Below are 20,707 nucleotides of genomic sequence, written 5' to 3'. Positions count from 1 at the left end.
CAAGGCCTCAGCACAGTTCGCCATTGCGTCCCAGCTGACAGGCCTCAGATTTGCGTGGCTGGGGTGGCAGGTGAGGCAGAAGGCCACAAATCTAGAACTGAGCTTATTCTGTGGAGATGGAAAGCTCTAGACTGCCAGGAGCATCACAAAATGTAACTGTTTCAGAAGGATGGCTAAAAAATATATATTTATTTATTTATTTTAAGAGATTCTAAAGCTATTTAATTGACACTGCAGTAAGTTAGATTTCTAGTGAAATGTTTTGTTATTATGACTCATTAAGCTGCCTGGAACACTTAGTGTCAAATGAAAGCAAATAAATACATTTACAAAGAAAGGACAAGTATCATCTAGCCAGTGATGTTCTAACTTTCTCATAAGCATTTCATTTAAATCCTCAAATTATTATCCCATCCCATCCCAGCAGTCAACAATGACATTCAGTCATCTTCCTTCCGGAACTGATACCATGCTCATCCCATGCAGCTCCCTGCATCCCAGGCATGGATGTATTACAGCAGCAGTAATAAAATTGCAATTTTGCAAAAGGGGAATCTTTCCAGTTCTGTGAGGCTTCCCCCTTCATTAAATTCATATAACTACATTCAGTTTTTTTTCCCATTTTAGTAATGTGAACTGTTACCTCTTCGCCAGCTCATCTGCCTCAGCAGACCCCTACCTTTTCATTCGTTCAATTTTTTTGTGTGTGCTGGTATTCTAGCCTGCTTTAGAGAGGAGTCCATTTAGCCTGTCCCTCTTAACAAGGCAGCTTACTAGAATTTGTTTCTGATAATTATATTAATGAATACAGCCACAAAAAGACTTTTCACAGTACTTCAAAAGCATGATACTCCAATTCTCTATGAACATTAAAAGCACTGAAGTGATTCACTCCATTTTCAGTTTACGCTTAAATAAAAATAATAATAACAATAAAATAAGTGATGCAATTACTAATTTCAGCAGTCACTCACAAGTGCAGAGACAACAGGACACTTACCATTAAGCAAATAAGTACGAGGGACATGTTTTAACATAAATAAAGCTGTTTCAAGAAAGGAAAGCAGATCAATGAAAACTAACTCCTGTCACTTCCAATCAAGGTTAAAAGATCAATGAAACTTAGCACCAGAAACGACAGTTAAATAAAGAAGGTTACCACAGAAGGGCTGATTGTTTTAAAGAATTCTTAAAGTGCTTCAAATCTTACTAGCACTTCCACCCGCAAGAGGTCATGTTCAAGTTGAATGTGCTTTTTATTTTTCCTTCTCTGTTCTTCTTAAACAAGCAGATTGTTTTGAGAGCCACGACGAAAAAGCTATTTATCCACAGAGCCAACACAGCAGAGGCAGCTGCAGCACAAGCAGCCCCAAATATCCTGCTAATGGATCTCGATAGTGTGTAAAGAGGGAAAATTGTCCACACAGCTAGATGGGAAAAGGAGCTTGACCCTGCTTGAGTAATATTCAGACGAGGGATTCTCTACAAGGCCTTCTAAAAGCACGTCTAAACGTGAAGCTTTCTGAGAAGGTAGACAAACTGATGATCATTTTTAAAGAAAATTGTGGAGTCACCAAACTGTAATGAATGTTACTGATTATCCATTTGACCTGAATTTGCATCAACAACCAATAAATTAAATAGTAGGTGTTATTCAGCCACTGTGCCTCAGAGAGCTTTCTCCTTTCATGCAAACTTTTCATTGAGGTTGGGTACTAATACAAGTGTAACAGGTTAACATGTGAAATAAAGCCCAGAGAGGAAACAGAATTCTCTAGAATACTAGAGGAAGTATTACAGTATCACCCAAAAAATATCATCATATAAATATTTTACATGGGTAAACATAAGCTCATCGGTTTTATGTATGCTAGCTGTTCCAGTATTACTATGCATTTCAACAAAACATGGTTAAATCTAAACATAATTAGCATAACTCTGAACAGAAGATATTCAGAAAGTGCTAATATCTAGCTATCCAAACTTGCTTTATTAATAATTATAATTAATAAATTATTATTTGCAAGAAATGATGATTCAAGGAGAGAGAAAGAATTTTAAATATGAAAAAGCTGAAGAAATTAATTAAATACTATTTGACTCCTTTGTTTATCCTATATTAAATGCTATTTTGATGAATTTTCTGCCTCTGTTGAAACCAATGGAAGAAAATACAGAAAGGAAGGAAATAATAAAACATTTTACTGTATTTTCACCTGCCTATGTATGTTTTTTAATCCTTATATTGCACTGCTAAAGTGGGTACTACATGTTATTTGGTAATCTTTGGAGACTAAAACATGCCACTTAATATTGATGAAACTACCTTTACAAAACATAAGTTGAATGAATACAAATGCAAGTTTGTAAAGGTGCCCTTTTAGCCACAGACCTTAAATTAAATTTTCAGGAAATCCTTTTAGAGTCAGTCAGCATTCATGTCCTATAAAATGTGGCTCTCAGAATTCAATATAAAAGCTTCCCTTTATAAATCCTATTTATGACTTCCTTCCTTTTTATTTTTTGTTTATGTTTTTTATTTTTTCTTTAAATTTTCTTCCCTTAATTACAGCAGAGGGGGATTAGTCAGTGTAAGCCTCCAGGGAGCTATATACAAAGCCATCTCCGAAATTAAACTACAAGGAAAATGGCAGAATGCACTGAGCTCTGGTAACAGACAAGACTGATTGATCTGAAGAGGCCTTTTCTGGACTATGGCTGAATGAGAAAAAGCAAAACTCCAAGAACCATAACCCTACCTTTATCTCCTTTATCCATTCTCTTTTAAAAGAAAAACATCTCGTTTTCTTTTAATTTGTTACATTGAGATTTATGAATGTCACCATTTAATCAACAAATCAGAGGTTATCTTACATAAACTGACATGCGTAAGAGGCATTTTCTTCAGTTCGGCTAATTTACTTAATATGATTTTACATGTACATACACAGTATCCCTGCCTCATTTCATATTTTGGCATGAAAAAAATAGAGCAGGCTGGTTACTATTTCCCTTTCTTTGCTTATAAGAGTAAATATTCCTTGGTTTCACATTTTGGAATACAAAACAAAGAGACTTTCTTTACACATGACTTGTTCTGAAGCTGTATATATCCTAAAGGAAATGATGGGAATATTTTATTTAAAGAAAATCCTTTTGGTAGGCTATGGCTAAACTCCACAGATGCACAGCCTAATTTCATGGTCTTTGTATTTTGTTCTATTAAAGCCAATCAGAGCTTTTCCAATGGAATAATGCCCAGCTGTAGAAAAATTGATTTGATGTAAGAGAAGTTTTTATTAAAAAAAAAAGTATCAGAAACCGTGACATTTTGTTTCAGAAAGCATCTGAAAAGAAACTTTTTTCAAGTTATTTCAAAAATTTTCTTGTTTCAGAAATTAATATTTGAATTTGAAACGAAGAAATATTATTTAAACACAGGATATTAACACAATTAAGCAATTTGATACATTTGATCAGTTTTCACAGTTTTGTGAGAGTGCTCCCTAGCCATGCCACAGCCCAGGGCCCCACTTTGGCCAGCCTGGGGCTGCACCAGGGCCCTTGCCTCACCCCACCCTGCCCGGCCATGGGCCTGGTTTGAGCTTGTCCCCAGCCATGGGTTGATGGCCTGGCCTGGCCTAGCTTCAGCCTGTCCCTGTCCCTGAGGTGGCTGAGGCTGCCCCACTGAGGCGTCTCCTTGGGATGGCCCAGCCTGCCCGGCCTACCCCAGCTCTCACAGGGTCAGGTTTGTTCAGCGAACCTGCTCCTCAAAAGTGCACTGAATTGGTCAAATCTAGAAGGGACTGGAATAAGATTATCACAAGATGACAAAAATTCAAAGGGTTGGCATACCCCCACTATTACTATATTCAAAGATAATACTTACAGAGTCCTTATCTTTGGCATATGATTGAAACTGGTAACAGGAATGCGGGTGATGTTGTTATTGTTGAGAGTACTGTTAAAAAAAAAAAAAGAGAGAGAGAGAGAGAAAAGAATAACAATGATCAATTATTTACATTTCTTCACCAACACACCATTTACAGAAACAAGCTGCTTTAACTCTTATAATAAATCTGCCAGGCTGCCAGCAGTAACACATGCTGACCAGTATCTAAGACAATTTGTGACATGTCAGGAAAGATATTTTCAGGGCAAATAACAAATAGCTGCATAAAAACAGAGGAGAGTTACTGTTTACCATGTCCAAGTACCAAGGAGCGTGCTGAACGAATTTTTACCCACTATGAAAAAAGATCCAGACTTATTGGCTAAGCTGCCACTTTGCTTGAAAATGTGGTGCAACTTGAGTGGAGAAACATCAGACTTGTATACTACAAGATGAAAGCTTTGGACTCAAAGTACTCTCTGACTCCAGAGGAGAGCTGTTGACTCCCACAGGTTTGTTAACACAGCCAGCTCAGACTTTTTGAAAACACACAGATGGATGGGTTCTATTTCTTTGGTTTCCTTATGAAAAAAATATCTGGATAGTGGGATAGACCATAATAAAGTATGTCGTGACCCAGGCATGTAAGGATTTCTGCTACTCTATCAAAGCAGAGCTTAAGGAGAAAGAGCTTAAAGAAAAGTGATCTCAGCTGCTGGTAGGGATAGCCCCCCCTTCTCTTAATGCTTCTTATGAAAAATGAACTGACTAGATTATCATCAGCTGTGTGTGCTGCTCCCATTTATGTCGCTCCTAATTATATCAATGACTCTCTAGCAAATTAGGAGCTATAAAGTTGATCAAGATGGCACAGGAAATGGAAAGCACTCCAACAGGGCATAATTGCCATGCTCAGAGTGCTCCAAATCTGTAAATACAGAAGCCCCATTTGTCATGAGAACTGATCGGGCTGATGGTGGACTCCCTCCCTGTCCTGGCATGGCAGCTCCTGCCGCTGACTGCAGCTGCCTATTTAAAATGCGTGGTGCCCACAGCACCACTGCACTGAGCAAACCCTGCTTTACAAAAGGCCACAGCACTCTACAGGACCACTCTGGTAGAAGACAGTCCTTCCGTATCTGTGTATGAGGTGAAGAAAGTATCTGCTGAAGGCACATTACCTTTCCTGAACTATTCAGTTGTTTTGATGTTACACATTTTCAAAGGACATTTAGTTGAAAACACTTGAAATGTTTTACTGAAGGTGACTAGTCTTTCTGGTCATCTACCAATCTAAAAACATTATACAGTTCTGCCTAAAAATCACTTGGCAAAACCATCATCCACAACAGTAACGGATTAAAGTTAAATTAGATTACATCATACTACCTTTGCTACTACTTGATTACCTTAATGGTGCAAGACCAAAGTCTTTTGTCAACAGTCAAGCATGTACAACAAAATTTTAAAAAGTGAACAAAACCTCTTATAAGGGCGCGTTTCTGTACACATCAACACACCCACAGTTCAGTAGGCATATTTATTTGCTATTTGCATCACATGCATGCATGTTTGGAAGTTCAAGTGGGACTCACAAATCGATTTTCTAATCGCACCAGTATTTTTTTCTGCAAACATAACAGTATAATTCATCCCCTGCCTCAGATACCTGCTACATAAATAGGAGCTATGCACCTGGTCATAAGATTTTAGGTACACTGATAAACAGCAGCTGCATGTAAAATCAGCTCACAAAAATTAAATCACATACACATAGCTGAAGTCTGAATAGGTCACGCAGGGCACTACAGGATTCAATGGAAGCCAAAGGAATTCAAAGGAGACTTTCTATTAATTTCAGAAGGGTGCGGGTTGGATTCATGCAGAACAGAATATGGCAGCAAGCTTCCCTCTGCACTGAGGGTACAGAACATATCCCTGTCCTCCAGTGCACTTTTTCATCTGTATGTGGAAAGGTCAGCCTTTACTGTGTTTTTATGAATGAAAAATATTTTTACATTTCTTAAAATATTTCTGTTTAATAGACAAAATGTTATTCTAATCACACACAGTATTTCTACTTGCAAAATATAAGATGATGGAAGCTTAGTTTTTGCTCCCAGCAAACAAAAGCTTCCTGTAATTCATTAACAAATAAATAACCCTCCTTCTAAGAATCCTATGTCCAACCTGAATTAATATATTACTTACACAAAAATTTCAGGGATAACTCTAACTGGTAACTATTACACAGGTGACTTAGTGATATATTATTTCATTGATATTTAAATGTTAACCATAATGAAGTCAATAAAACATCTATGATAACAGCAATTATTTCAGGACAAAGAAGGCCAAATGCTGCAAAGGGCACTAATTGGCAGTGAGCTGCCTGCACACAGCCTGGTTGTAGCTGAAGCAATTTAACCCTGCTGCTCTGTGTGCAGCACGCACAGCTCCAGTGCAGCTAGTTTTTAAATAGTGACATTTCAGGTAGAGGACTGCCCTAGAAGCACTTTGCAAAACTTTCTGTTACACACATGAAGCTATCTCAGCAATGATTTTTAAGAGTATGAGTCCTGATAGGGGAAGGCACACAACATAATAGCATTTTTAACATGTGAAAGTAAGAATAACTTCTGCTTCAGTCACTCCCTGGCAGCTGCAATGCCCTGTTCTCATTTCTATCCCTCTACAATTCAAATCCATTGAAAAAGATGTACAAACATCAGGAAGCTGTGAGAAACATAAAACTTGCAGAATCTCCAAACTCCTTCAATGTTGTATGGGGGAAACTTGTGTGATGCTGAGTTCTCCGCAGCCTTATGCCTTCCATCTCTTCCAGAGCCCTGTCCTTTGAAAAAGCACTACATATAGAAGTCCTCTCCCTGTAAACTATTCACATCCAAAATGCTGAATCAGGAAATTGAGGTTATAGACAATATTATTTATGCCAGCAAACTTCCCACCTTGGGCCATGATCCTTGTAAGATCTTGCAAGCTAAGCAGAAGCAGACTGCAGCAGTCCTAAGGATCCTCAAAGGACTACTTGGAAGAAGCATAACGTGGGATCAGCAACCTTCGAGGTGGTACATCCTCCACCAGTATGAACTGTCACGGTCCTACTGACTTCAATTTACAACCCCAGAGGAACTGCTCTGCTTTTCTGCCAGTAGCCCAAACTGGCTAGAAGCACGCATGGTGCCTCATTGTTCCATTTGAAGAAAAATGCTGATTTATAGCCCCGACTAATCAGATTTTTGTAAAGGAAAAAATGTTCACTCTGCAATCCTGCCACAACTTGGAAACAATTATTTGCCTCCTTCCTCAAAGTTCTTGTGCAAATTTAACTGCGTACAGTTGCATTTGTTCTCTTCTGCCTTGCTCCAAATTTACCACTGCAGTTCACTGAAAGAGTTGTTAATTCTACACTAAATTTAATTAAATTAAAATCATTAACCTGCAGAAATCACTCCCGTGTATGGTTTATTATTTTTCTTTGTTTTGGTTTTAAATAATATTTATGCATTAGTTTTTAGTCCTTTCTTCACACTCTTGAACAGGACTACATTAGAGAAAAAACTTACTCCTAATACTAGAAGAAATCACACAGATTATATGGAAGATACTTTTGGAAAAAAAAAAAAAAAAAGGAATGGATTTAAATTTTGAATCCCACTAATTATACGAGTACTATATTTAAAAATCTCAGGAACTGTAAGCATCCCTTCATGTTCCTTGGAGTAATTCAAAGAAGCTGTCAGATCAATAGTTAAACACTCTCAATTCTTTAAATTACAGAGTACACAGAGATTTTGTTTCTCTTACTTGGAATTAAATTAGTGATATAATTAAGAGCATATAATGAATATCAGAATGACTGCTGACTTATTCATCTGGAATAATAATACTCTCATTACAATACATCTACCCGCTCTGTTCCACTTAAATACTAGAAAAGGATCTTCTGGCAATGATGTCAGAAAATAGTTAAACAACATAACAGAATTATTTGAAATATTAACTATTTCATTTCTTCAATTAGTACTTCGTTAAGTACAATGTAAGTTAGCAACCACCTTAACATTTTATGGTCACATTTCATGTGGGAAAACATGTAGGAGGGTTGTTTGTTTTTGTTAAGCACATAACACTGATGACAGTAAAAATACCTACTACATCCTAAACTAAAAAAAAAAAAAATATATATATCACTGGCAAATGGTAAAACCACTATACGAATATCCATTTTCCTAAGTACAAGACAAATTTGTAATTACAAATATTGTAATTTGTAATATTTGTAATTTGTAATCATGAGCTGTACATTGGTACAATACCCACAGTGATGCTTCTTGTTTACAGTCTGAATGGATTAGGTTAAAAGAGATGGGGAAAACCTATCATTTTAGGGTACAGCTAAAGACATCCTATGTTCTTTGACTGTAACAGGGACTGAATTTCTTTCACATTCCATTTCTGCAGCTGATTAGCACAAATAGCTAATTAAATTGAGAAATTATATGGTAGATTAAATTTCTGATTAACACTTTTGTCCAAGCCTTAATAGGCGTCTTCCACCGTTACCAGAGGTCTGCTGTGTTGGCCATGCAGGTTTTTGACATGCACCAGGCTTCTTTTGTGTCATGTTTTGCAATATTTGCAAAATTTTCAGCCACAAATATTTAGACCCACACACATTCATACCCATCAGAGAAAGAAAATCTGAATGTACACAAAAAAATAAGCATACAAACAAGCTTAACATTGTGCTATATACTGTCAACTACTGGTAAGTAAAAGGAAAGTGATCTGAAAAAGAGCCAGATGTATTTTTGGTTTTGAATGTCTTCTACCCTTATAAACTGGAGATTCTTTAGCGGCTTCTAAAATACATCATTTAATAGTGGGAATCCTGCAAACATTTCATTTGGCAGTACATACTATGGTGTGTCTTTGGGCTTCACAACGTTTTGTTGTTGTTGTTTGTTTTTTCCTGCTCAAAACTCTCTCAACATGCTGCAGAAAGAACAAGGTGCTGAGTTCCCTCATGGTGTGATAAACCCGTATTTTGAAAGAGACTTTGAAACGCGTGGCTGTAGCCTGCAGCAGAGAAGCGAAGCAGCACGGCTGCTTGGGAACAGCCATCTCAGGCCCTGCAGCACCGGTAGCACTAACAAGTCTAACATTTCCTTCTGTCTCCTTCAATTACACCGCTGCTTTATCACAGTATGCTCGTTGGCTGTATATGTAATCCGTGTGTTGTGTGTCCATAACACCATGTAATTGGGCATAATGCAAGATTATTATCTATGTGCATGCAATGGATAGCTACAAATGGTGTTATCTGCAGGCTGGTAGCATTCCCAAGAGTGAATTGCTGTTATAATCTCCGATTACTGCTTCTCCCCTAACTGCCATGGTTTCCCTGCTTCCTATCCCCAGTGCAACTATACATTCAGTAGATGAGACTGGAAAGTTTATTACGACTTAACCAAGGCATCTCCAAGCATAATTAAAGCTCTCGTGTAAATAGTTTTCTTGAGAATGTTGGTTCTGTTTGAAAGTGGGTGAATTGATGCCAAAATTCCCTCTGAGCAGCTCACCCCAGATGGCCAGTGGAGCTAGAAGGGAGCCCAGCAGCCTTGCTGGGACAAAAGGACAACTTCTCAGAGCCCAGAGCCTTGAGGGGGAGGGAGGGGGGCGGAGGTCTGGACCGGCATGGAGCTGGAGCTGGATGCTCCCAACAGGGGTTGGACAGGAGATGACAGCTGTAGACCCCTTCCAGCCCTGAAGCACCACCTAATGTAACTAACAGCATGGGCGGTGTGCCAGTTCCGAAGATTGAATCTAAAGCTATTTTTAGTAATAAAACCAAGACTTGATTAATGTTTGTACTGAACTTAGAGATTGTAGAGAGAAAGGAGCTGTATTTTCAACGGCCTTAAAGTGCTATTTTTCACAGAGATCGGAGAGAATTTGCGTTAAATTAAATATTTACTACTTTGTATGGCCTCTGATGGAAAAGCAAAATGGCTTTGGCACTCACTTGATCCCTCAGCACTGAGCAGTTGTCCTCACCCTTGACTTTCAAGGCATCCAAGATTTGCTCTTTTTAGTCAAGGCACAAAACCTGACCAGATCTCTGAGTTCTGATGAGCCCTGAGCCCCTCTTCTACTCAATCCTCTGATCTCCCCATGGCCTGGTTAAATTAAAGCCCACAACTACTGTGCGGGCATGTAATGAAAGCAACTGATGCTGCACTGATGAATCCATTACTCTCAACTGTTAGAAAACATAATGATCTCACAAGGGGCCTTATTCACTGACATACAGCAGTAGAGCTCTGATCTGACACCTCAAATTAGCAGCAAAAGCAATAACAGCTGGGATTTTGTCTCAATATTTGTACCCAGCTCTAAAATGAGTTGGCACTATGCAAGTACTATTTTTAAACACAATGTTATCCCAGGCAAATAATCTTCTAAATAGTCTCCAGGTGACATGTAAGATCCACAGAAATAAATAAAAGTAACTAGTTGCCAATTTGTGGTTTCTGTTCTAGTGTTAGTCTTTGCTGATATGCTCACAAATGTTTTCATCACCGCAACATGAGAGGCTCTAGCATCATTAGCTTGGGAAGCTGATGTCAGACATCTGATGAGTCTTGAGGATACAGAGAAAATAAAATATTCTTTTTAGAAATGTATGAAAAAGTAAAATAAAATAAATAAGCTTAGTATGGAATTACAGACAAAACAGCCAGAAACATTTACTGCTACAACTCCCTGATTCTTCCCATTCTATGACTGATTTTAATTTGCATTTAACTTTCAGATTTTAGCTATTTGAGCTTATTATAAAGGCCAGATGTTTGAGGCATATCGATTTTTTTTTCCCTTGAAGGAATGATATTACTTCTAAACACATCAGGCTTTGGGGCAATTGGGTTGTTGTAATAGGAAGTTCTTTTTCTTTTCTTTTCTTTTCTTTCCTTTCTTTTTTTTTTTTTTTTTTAAAGAAATAAATAATAAATATATTTTTTAATTATTATTTACTTTATTTATTTATTTATTTATTTATAATTATTCCTGTTGCATCCCTCTGTCCTGAATGTCCCTCTGTCCTCCCCAGAGAATTGGCTGTGCCTTGGCTGGAGTCTCTGGGACTGGCAATGTCAAGAACCAGGGTTACGAGCAGAGGAGAAGGAAGACAGGGCTGCAGCTGAACAACCAGTGGGCAACCAGTGGGCAAACCATCTGGGTAAGGAGCCTGGGACCAGAAATCAGTGTGAATGGATAAAAGAAGCAAGAAACAAATCATCTGGGTCTGTACAATTAAAGATCCTACTGTTGTACAAATACAACTGGGAGCGAAATTGAGGATTCTTGTAACTGATGTCTGGTCACTAATGCTGAAACCTTTCTCATATTATTTTAAGTTCCGCATTTGTGTTGCATGTGAACACACACAATTGTGCTGGAATTTACTCGCTTACACTAACAAGCAAATTAATAAAATATGCTAAAACTAGATAAAGTAGAAAATAGAATAATAGAATAGAATAAGGTAAAATAAGCTGAGCTAAACCACAGTAAGTTAAAGTGAGGTTATACAGAGGATAACTGTACACTGTTCATTTGATTGTGGGCTTTGCTACATGTCAAGTCAAGAACTGTCACTCACATGGTCTTACATGAGATGTCTTCTCACTTCCCCTTAATGAGGTTTCTCTTTTTTTTTTTTTTTGGGGGGGGGGGGGGGGGGGCAGAAATAGGACATACCCATTTTCCCAAATAATCAAATACCTCTGTTAGCTGTACAAAATGCAGATACCAGTTGAATCTTCTGTTTCCATCTAATTTCCATGTCTGGTGAGGGTTAAAAAAACTTTTCAAAGAAATTTCGATCAGCTTTTAAATCTTTTACAAGATCTTATAATTCTAGGCAGAAAATACATATTCAACAGGGCCTGAATGGAAATTTAGGTATAAAAACATCAAGACAAAATCAAAAGAACACGGGTCAAAATTCCTCTGCCACCATTTTATTTTAAAATTAAGGATACTCCAATGGGCTGTTTTTCTAAAGTCAAAAATGGCATAAGAAGTACTGCCTTTACTTATTTTCGAACCAAAAATATTCTCTCAAGTGTTTGTCCAAAGCCTACACATTTTTTGGTACACCATATTGGGAATGACTGCTATGGCTCTAAGCCCCAATTACATCCACAATTTTTTTTTTTTTATAATTATTTGGACTCAGAGAATAAAAAAAAATATTTATGCGAACACTGAGTAAATGTTCTACAGCATCAGGGTGGTTTTGATTTCCACATCTGATGTTACTGCCTAGAACCATGGGAAACAAGTACAACTATCATAATACTGAGATCAATGACAACTGAAGTCAGTGCAAATACCGCTGCTGATTTTAACAGGCAATGAATCTAGTTCCTGCAGTCTGCTTATTTAGGCACAGATTTTCAGTGGAGGCAGAGGGATCAAAAATATAATTGTGTTCAATTGCACTGAGAATTTGCAGATTCATTTGAAAGTCCTTTGTCTGATGAATTAGTATACTTAAAATAATATTAGAAATATATGTCTTTAATATAATTGATTTGTTAAATAGATACACTTTTTTGGGTTATATAGAGATCTCTTTTAGTAAATATGCATCTTGCTGTTACACAACTGGCTGCTTCTCAGATACTATAGTTTGTAGATTCTGTGTCAAAATCGATGGAAACTGGATTGGGTTTTCTATGTATACAGAGGTTTGAAAGCCCACTGGAGTGTATTTATGGAAAGGATGAAAAAGAATCAACAAGGCAGAATTTTATGCATCAGCACTTTAGCAAAATAAAATGGATTTTGTAGCTTCCTGCCTGAACAGTTGCTTCTGTTTAGTCCTTTCTGATGCTAGAGAAGCCTTATAGACACAGTCCAATTCAAACTAACACTGTTCAACCCTATAATTTGAAAGGAGCAAGCAACTTCTGCCATTTGCTCAAGACGAAATGCCTTTCATGATACAGATTTCCAAGATCAATGTAAAAGGCTTCAGCACTGAGTTAGCTGAGTGCTGCGGTTTCCTTTCAGGACCTCCACCAAAATAAATTCTAAATAAACTTATTAAATTTGAATTGGAAAGGAACAGTATCATTCTTCAAAAGCATGTTTTAACTGAAATTAAATAAAGAACTTATAAACTACTATAATTAACATATTATTTTCTGGCATACCCAGACCTGAGAAGACATTCCAAGTGATGCACCTAAGTTGGCTGTCTTTTCACATGTAGAGAAAGTGACAAAAAAAAAAAAAAAAAAAAAAAAAAAAAGAAAGAAAAAGAATAACAAATTAAGAAAGGACTTCTATATTCATTGAAAGGGGCTGTGAAAGGAAGGGGATGTGTTACAACATTGGATGAAGTGGCACTCACCCTGTGCCAGCCTGATGCCACTTCATCGACTGCCGCAATGCGACACTGCCTGCGGGACTGCAGATTCCTGCAAGTCCCACAGTGACCGCTAGGACCAAAGGAGGGGCGAGCTGGCAAACTCAGGTGTGAAGCATGGCAGCTGCTTGTGAGGCAGAAACATAACAATGAACAGAAATGGCCCTGTTAGCAGTTTAGCCAGTGTCTGGGTGTCCGTGCAAAAGGTTTGATAAAAGCCTTTTAGAAAGCACGCAACTGGAATACGTGGAGCGTGGGCTGCCAGAACCCCTTGTTTCTGTTTCCCTCCAATGGCAAATCTAACAGGTACTGCAGGCAAAATTACACCCATCACTCCCCTTGCCAGAGCAGCCCCCCTAATTTCAGGAGCCCAGCACCTTGGCTGCCCCTCAGTTCCCAATGCCATTGGGACTCCCACTGAGAGTGCAGCAGGAGGAGATTTTTAATAGCACTGGTAATATGGCAAAGGGCACGGCACAGCAAGGATCTGCAAAGGCAATCTCCACTTTGGACAGCAGACAGAAGAAGAAAAGAAGCAAACCTTGTAAAGAGGGAAGTTGAGCCTCTATTACCAAAAACCCCTCCCCAAAGCACAAGAGATGCAGACAAATATTTGCAAAATAATTTTAGATTCTAAAAGTACGTGATGCCCCTACTTGCAATTCATACATGTTCTAAGTCAAGGTTAATGCACAGTCTAATATAAATCTGCATAATGATAGGGAAAGTGTGATATACGCATTCTGTGAACTTAGACCGGCATGTATGAACATTTTTCAGGAAAATTTACCTTTTATAGAAAAAAGAATTATTTTGAAAAAAAGAAAGCCAACACATAGTTCCTAGACAAGGGCAATTACGTGTTTCTTGCTGAAGCTGGAAAGGGATCTGCTTTCCATCAGGAATTAAACATCAAGTTTTATTTTAATAATACATTAGACAGCACTTGCATGGATCACACAAGAAAATAGTCAATATGTTTAAAAACACCTTCCTTTCCCATTTTTAAATTTCTCCCAAACACCACTTGCCCATGAGAAGCAGCGATACCTGCTTATATTCATGCATGCATATGCAATAAAGCTAAAAAATAATTACCATTTGAATATCAAATACTCACAGTGTTTCATTTGTGTTCAGTCCAGAGTGAAAACGTGCCAGATAAAATATACACGAAGAAAAATTTGAAGCACTCACGATTTGTTCAGGAATATTCTACGAGCGCAAGAAGCAGCTACATAAAAGGAGTCAATTGTTCTCCATATTTGACTGTTCACCTGTAATATCTGTACCCCTAGCAAATAAAATATAACTGCCATTGCGGATGGTCTGTCCTAACTGCTTCACACTAAGTATTAGCTGAAGCACCTCACCTGCTTTCTAACGCCCTAGCCGTGGATGGGAAGACAGGGTGTCTCGCAGATGAAATGGACCCAACCCTTTTAAGACACCGCTGAAATTGCCCAAGGAGCCAGTCAGAAGCTCGGGTGTGCGGAGCGGACTACCCCCTCCCAGAGCCCGCCCAGCCTACAGCCTCCTCTTGCACCAACGGGGGCTTCTCAACGGCCTTCAGGCGTCGTCGCAGAGATGCTGCAATGCGGCAATTTATCGATCGCAGTAGCCAAGTCCAAAGCTGAAAGCCACGAACAAGATCTGCCTTTCCACCCTCCTTTTTCCCTAGACCACCACCAAAAAAGCACTTTCGGTGGCACACACAATCTAAGATTCTAATGGCAAAAGAGGCAAAAACAAATCTAAATTACCAATCTGGTGAACAAAGACCTTGTTCAGTGCATGCTCTTATATCCCTTCATCGCAGCCATCGACCTGTCTTCCACAACGTTCTCTTTTGTTTTACCCTCAAGCAAATCCCCATCTCAGCCTGTCTGGCATTTGCAAACCACAGATTTTTCCCACCCGCTAGCACCATGAAGACGAGGGATATGTGCAGTTTTTTAAAAATTACTGGCAGTAGTGTTCTTTATTTCCTTCAGTGGCTTTATTTGGCCACTTCATTTGATGCTCTTTCAAGCTATTTTCTGTGATATCTCTAACATACGCAAGAGCAGCATGCTATATTACAACAAAGGTTTCTGGATAACCAAACATACAACGTTTTAAAATATCTTGCTACTAAGGATCTGCAGATGACCACAACATGGCCAGCCATCATCTGTGCATACTGAAACAAAGCCTTCAGCCTATTCACCCCAAAACAGAAACTCAAGAAATACAATTCAGCTTTAAAAGCATCAGACCAGTTAACATGAAATTGCTTCATTTATGATAACAAAATTAACATAGAAATTGTGATTATTTGACTTCAAATTACTTTAAAATCATTCCACATTTCTTTCCTTAATGCAGCTCTTAAATGTTCTTGTTTGTTAAACAGAACTGGATATGGTATGTAAAGAAAGTGTAATTTACACTAATCATATACCTTTCTTTTTAAAGTCTTTATAATTATTTTTCACGTGTTTCGCCATAGCATAAAGGTCTAATTAAAACATGTTCTTTTAACATGTCTATGTTAGGCACCCAAAATATATTCTTGTATTTTATGCATAACTTTGTGAATAGCAGAAAAAATACACTATTGGATTTTAGATAAGAAGCTTCTGCATATGCATTTGTTTAGGTGTAAATGTAATTATCTACTTCATTTTCAAGCCAAATATCTACATCATACTGTTTTGATTTCAAATTTGATTTTCAATATTATTGTCCAAGCTAAAAATGTTGGAAAATGCTGATAATAGTACCCTGATCCCAGCAACTACAGATCAAGGTTAAATATCTGACACAATGCTTGATGTGGCACACCAACAATTCTCATACACAGAGCTCTCATGGCAATTGTAACCTTTATTTCCAGAGAAAACAGGTGTTTGAACTCTCTCTTCTGTAAGGATTGACTACAGCTCTGAGCCTCTCTGTTCTACCAGCACAATGGAGAGGTGAATGCAGCCTCTGAAAAAGGCAAACTATTGATACGCCTATAGACCATAAACAATACCTTTAACTGCATGCAAAGGAAAAGTGGCAATCTATATGCTTTGAGTTTTTGTTTTAAATTGGCATTGTGGTGATTGACCCCAGAGTCAGCGGCAGTTGCTGCATTCACTGCCAGCTTTGGACTTGGTGTCACAGAAGGGCTGAGGACATCCTGGTGTATTGGGTGTTGATAACACCAAAGCCTCTTCCACACGGTCATGCAGCCTCCTCTCCCAACCAAAAAAGACTTTATTAATGCCAGTGGGATTACATCCAGCTTGTCTGGGGAGTCACACAGTGAATTGTGAATTATGGCATAAAGTGACTACTCATCTACTTTGAGCATATTACTTCCCCTCGTAACTCCATCATCAGCTCAACTTCATCTGCAAGGAGTTTTATTCCCATCTCAGCCTTCAGCTTAGCTTTTGGATAAGGTGTTCAGCTGTATGTCTGCATTAAATATACAGTTGAGTGTCCCCAGGATCAAGTCATTCACATTCATTTGACTTTCAACAGGCAAAATGCTTGTTCTACATCTTCTATATTCCTGACGAAGAAACTATATTAGTCAAAGGGGAGGTAGGCCAGGTCACAAGATGAGCAGAGCATACAAATGAAACAATTAATACCATGGAAAAAATGTTTGCCAGAAATCCCTGTGTCTCAGGGAGTTTTGACTTCGGAGTCTCAGTGCAGTCATTGCAGCACCAGTAAAGGACTTACACTATGCAAGCTGTAAACCTGGGCTTTCTCAAAAAGCACATTGGTCAGTGATTCATGAAACTAATAATTCTAACCTGGCGCTGCTCTTATCTTGATAAGTTCTGCAGCCTGCAGGGCTCCAGGCTATTCTTAAAGGAAAAAAAAAAAAACACAACAACTCCAATCTAATGGGAGCTAGAGAAGAAAATGAGCACAGGATTCAAATACTGCATATGTTCCAGGAGAGAAAAAAACATTTTCTCAATATATAATATAATATGGCACCCACACTGAGGACTTATAGAAATGTTCATCAATTTGCTGGCACATGCCTGGAACACTGCAGAATTAGAAAAATCATTGATCAATGAATTTATGCAAATATATTCCCCCCCCATAAAGACAGAGTTACATTACATCTGTAACAGGCATCAGTGATTTTCAGAGGGCCTCAATTGCCTGCTCTTATTTTATCTCAGCTGGTCTTTGATATAAAGCCTGTCACCATGGTGCCATCTGGATAGTGTTCCTTTCACCATGCTGTACTTCCAACCTCACATTTTGTAATAAGTTGTAGAACAGAGGTTATCTTGGATTTCATTTCCATATCTTGAGCAGTGATGCCAGATCTCCCACGGAAATATGTCAGCAAATAAAAACATCCCTTATCAAGCAACTGTGTGAGTACCCCATCTTTCCTCTGTCTATTCATACTATTTATTTAATTTCATCAGGGTCCATTGGGGTGCAGTAGCTCTCTAAAAAGTTCTCCAGAAAAAAGGCCTTTCTCATCGCCAACTGATTTATATAACAGAAAACTTAAAAGAGTAACAGCAGTATTCAGGAGCACAGAAAATGTGCACAGAAAATAGAGATACTTTTAGAAAATCCAAGCTGTGTTCCCTGTTTTGGGGATTTCAACTAACGGGTAGACAATTCAATTACTCATATGCTGCCAATAACTACTCCAGTTTTGTTTTTATCACACACACACTATGCACGTGCTGACTGATGAAATAACTAAAGATTTTTAACTATTTTTTATTAATTTACATACATTTAAACTAACATATAACCTCAGGTTTAAAAAATAAAAAGACTAATCATTCTAATTTTAATGTACTCAAGTATTAATACGTAAAGCAGCTATATACAATGTTTTTAGTAGAAATGTCATTTTCATTATTGTATTTAGGTATTTTGGTATCAGTTATAGGAATTTACGGAGTTCAAATTTGATCCTGATTGCCTCAACCTATCATAATTTCCAGCAAAATAGAGGAGGAAATCACATTTGTGTGGCATTTTCAGGCTTTCATTAAGCTATGACATCTCATATATTTAAAATTATGTCATGACTTTAGCTCCCTGACTCTCCAGGTTGGGAAGGCAAATAAAAAATCTTCTATCTAGCAAAGACATGACCAGAACAGCATTTTGCAAATAAGCAAAACTGATCATATAACTGGATGTTCAGCATACAGATGACAACCATAGGAAACAATTAAATCCTGTCTGTAACAGAAAATAACAATTAATTTTCATAAAAGTTCTTAAAAGTTTGTTAGGACAAAAAAGCAGTGTATTATAAGTTCATGCATCCATGGTAACTCTGTGTGAAATTTCAAATATTACTAAAATTTTTATGAAACTCATCCTTTATAACAGGAATGCATGGGATTGAAAAATTAAAGCATGAGTAGCCATAGTGCATTTGTAAAATACTTGCTAGGAATGGATGCTTTACCCAACATGCAGAAGAACTGGGGGATGCAGACTGCTGCTGGCCTGGCAAATCGGATGTGTCCTGCGCAACACAATTTGGTGCTGAATCAGAGTTTGAAAGAAAACAGCACGTAGCACTGCATGCTCCTGGACATTTATCGCGGAAGCATTCAACAAACAAGACAGAAGCACTTTGTGGAAAAAAGGATATACTCAAATGCTTATATAACAATTGCAGTTTCTGGTTTCAACTATTATTATTTTTATGTTAAGATTTCAGAGATGGAAGGGTGGAGTGTTTTCGTTTATTCTTTCTTTCTTTTTTTTTTTTTTTTTAAAAAGATAAAATATTTAGGGCTCATTTGGAATTGAAGTTATGGTTTCAAACTGTTGTGGATATTTGGGTGACTGTGCTTGTACTTCTTCAGTATTACTTGTGCATGAATTATCATGATTTTTCACACTAGAGTGCTCAGAGTTGAATGGCGGATTCCTGCATGCATATTTTGGTGCTTGACTCTTAATGGCAGTCAGTGCTCATTCATATCAAAAAGCAGGTGAAGCTCAGTAAAGAGGATTTTTTTAAGGCTGTGAGATTTGTAAGACCTACAACTAACACAATTAACAAGCAAACCCTAATACTAGATTTTCAGTACTAGATCTGTAAAGCAAGAACACATTTATCTTCTTTAATAAAATTATATCAACAATCGTCTTCATATTAGGTCTTGATTCAATAATATCTTTTGGTTTAGAATTATTTTTTTCCTCAGAAAAAAGAATGCAATGAATAAAACATGTTCAAGCTCCCGTCTCTATTAGCTATCATCTTAAAGTAGGAGGAAAAGCAGCTTTTCAATGTAAAACAAGGAAAATGCTCCAGGTAAGTTGCCAACAATGACTCATAATTCTTTCTATCCTGTCCACATGGCACTACTACCATATTACCACACCTTTTCCAATCTATTCCATTAGAAATAAATAAATAAATAAATATATACATATATTTGCTACATTGAGTTCTGTATCTTGCTGAGAAATGGATCCTAAGAATTAAGTATTGTTCAGCACTTAACAGACTAATGACAGCAGCATGATCATTTGCTCAATCATAATGGTTTATGCAGTTCGACTGGGCTTTTCAAATCATGTTGAAATTAATTCCTTTTATTTATATATCCAATGAGACTGAAGGTGAAATTCTGAGCTCTGAATTAGTTTTATCTCCTATGCATTGTATGGTCGAACGTTTGGATATGAAGCTATGGTGTAACACATTTGTAATCTATAACGGGTATGTCTTATTGCCGCACCCCATAGGGAATAGTGGACAATTATTTTGAAGGTTTTATCTTTTTTTTTTTTTTGGTAAATTATCGTAACTCGCTTACAGCTACAGTAATAAATATTTCTCAATAACACTGTTATTGCCAGGTACTGCCAGAGGACACAACTAAAAATTAAACAGAGCAGAAAACCTTCTACTAAAAACAACAGTTAGTGAAAGTTTCTCACCAATTGTTTCAACTTTTCTGCACATTGCTATTCCAACAGGTTATAAGTTAATTAATAACTTGCGTCGCTCCTTTAAAAATACATGACACTGCTACATGCTATTGCTATATTAGTGGTTGCACACACCTTTCTATCTCTTGGAATGCAAGAACAAACCCAAGAAAGTATGTTTTACCATCTTACAAAAGGAGGGAAAAGAGGGACGTCAACAAGAAAAACCCTACCTTGTCAACAGAAACAAATCTTTAGGGGAAGCAGTACAGAAAGTCTGATGCAAAAATGAACAAAAGCAGCTTCAATCCAAAACTACAAAGAAACGATGCTTAAGTAAGCTGTCAGTTGTGCGTCATTTCTCAGACATTATCTTCACCTTGCTGCAGGGGCAAAGACAATCAACAGAAGGCACCAAA

At 37.6% G+C, this 20,707-nt stretch overlaps 1 protein-coding gene across 6 annotated transcripts in view; it reads right to left on the bottom strand.

Moving 5' to 3' along the window:
* Nucleotides 1-20,707, bottom strand: part of SLIT3 (slit guidance ligand 3) — a 515,831-nt gene that overhangs the window by 201,179 nt on the left and 293,945 nt on the right. For all 6 annotated transcript variants that reach the window (XM_027468588.3, XM_027468587.3, XM_027468585.3 and 3 more), the window contains one exon: nt 3,890-3,961. In XM_027468588.3, the coding sequence (XP_027324389.1) occupies nt 3,890-3,961 (72 nt within the window). The remainder of the gene's footprint in view (nt 1-3,889; nt 3,962-20,707) is intronic.

The sequence above is a fragment of the Anas platyrhynchos genome, chromosome 14 (assembly GCF_047663525.1).
Source record: "Anas platyrhynchos isolate ZD024472 breed Pekin duck chromosome 14, IASCAAS_PekinDuck_T2T, whole genome shotgun sequence".
NCBI lineage: Eukaryota > Metazoa > Chordata > Aves > Anseriformes > Anatidae > Anas > Anas platyrhynchos.
Note: the sequence above shows the minus strand (reverse complement) of the source record. Positions and strands in the feature narration are given on the sequence as shown.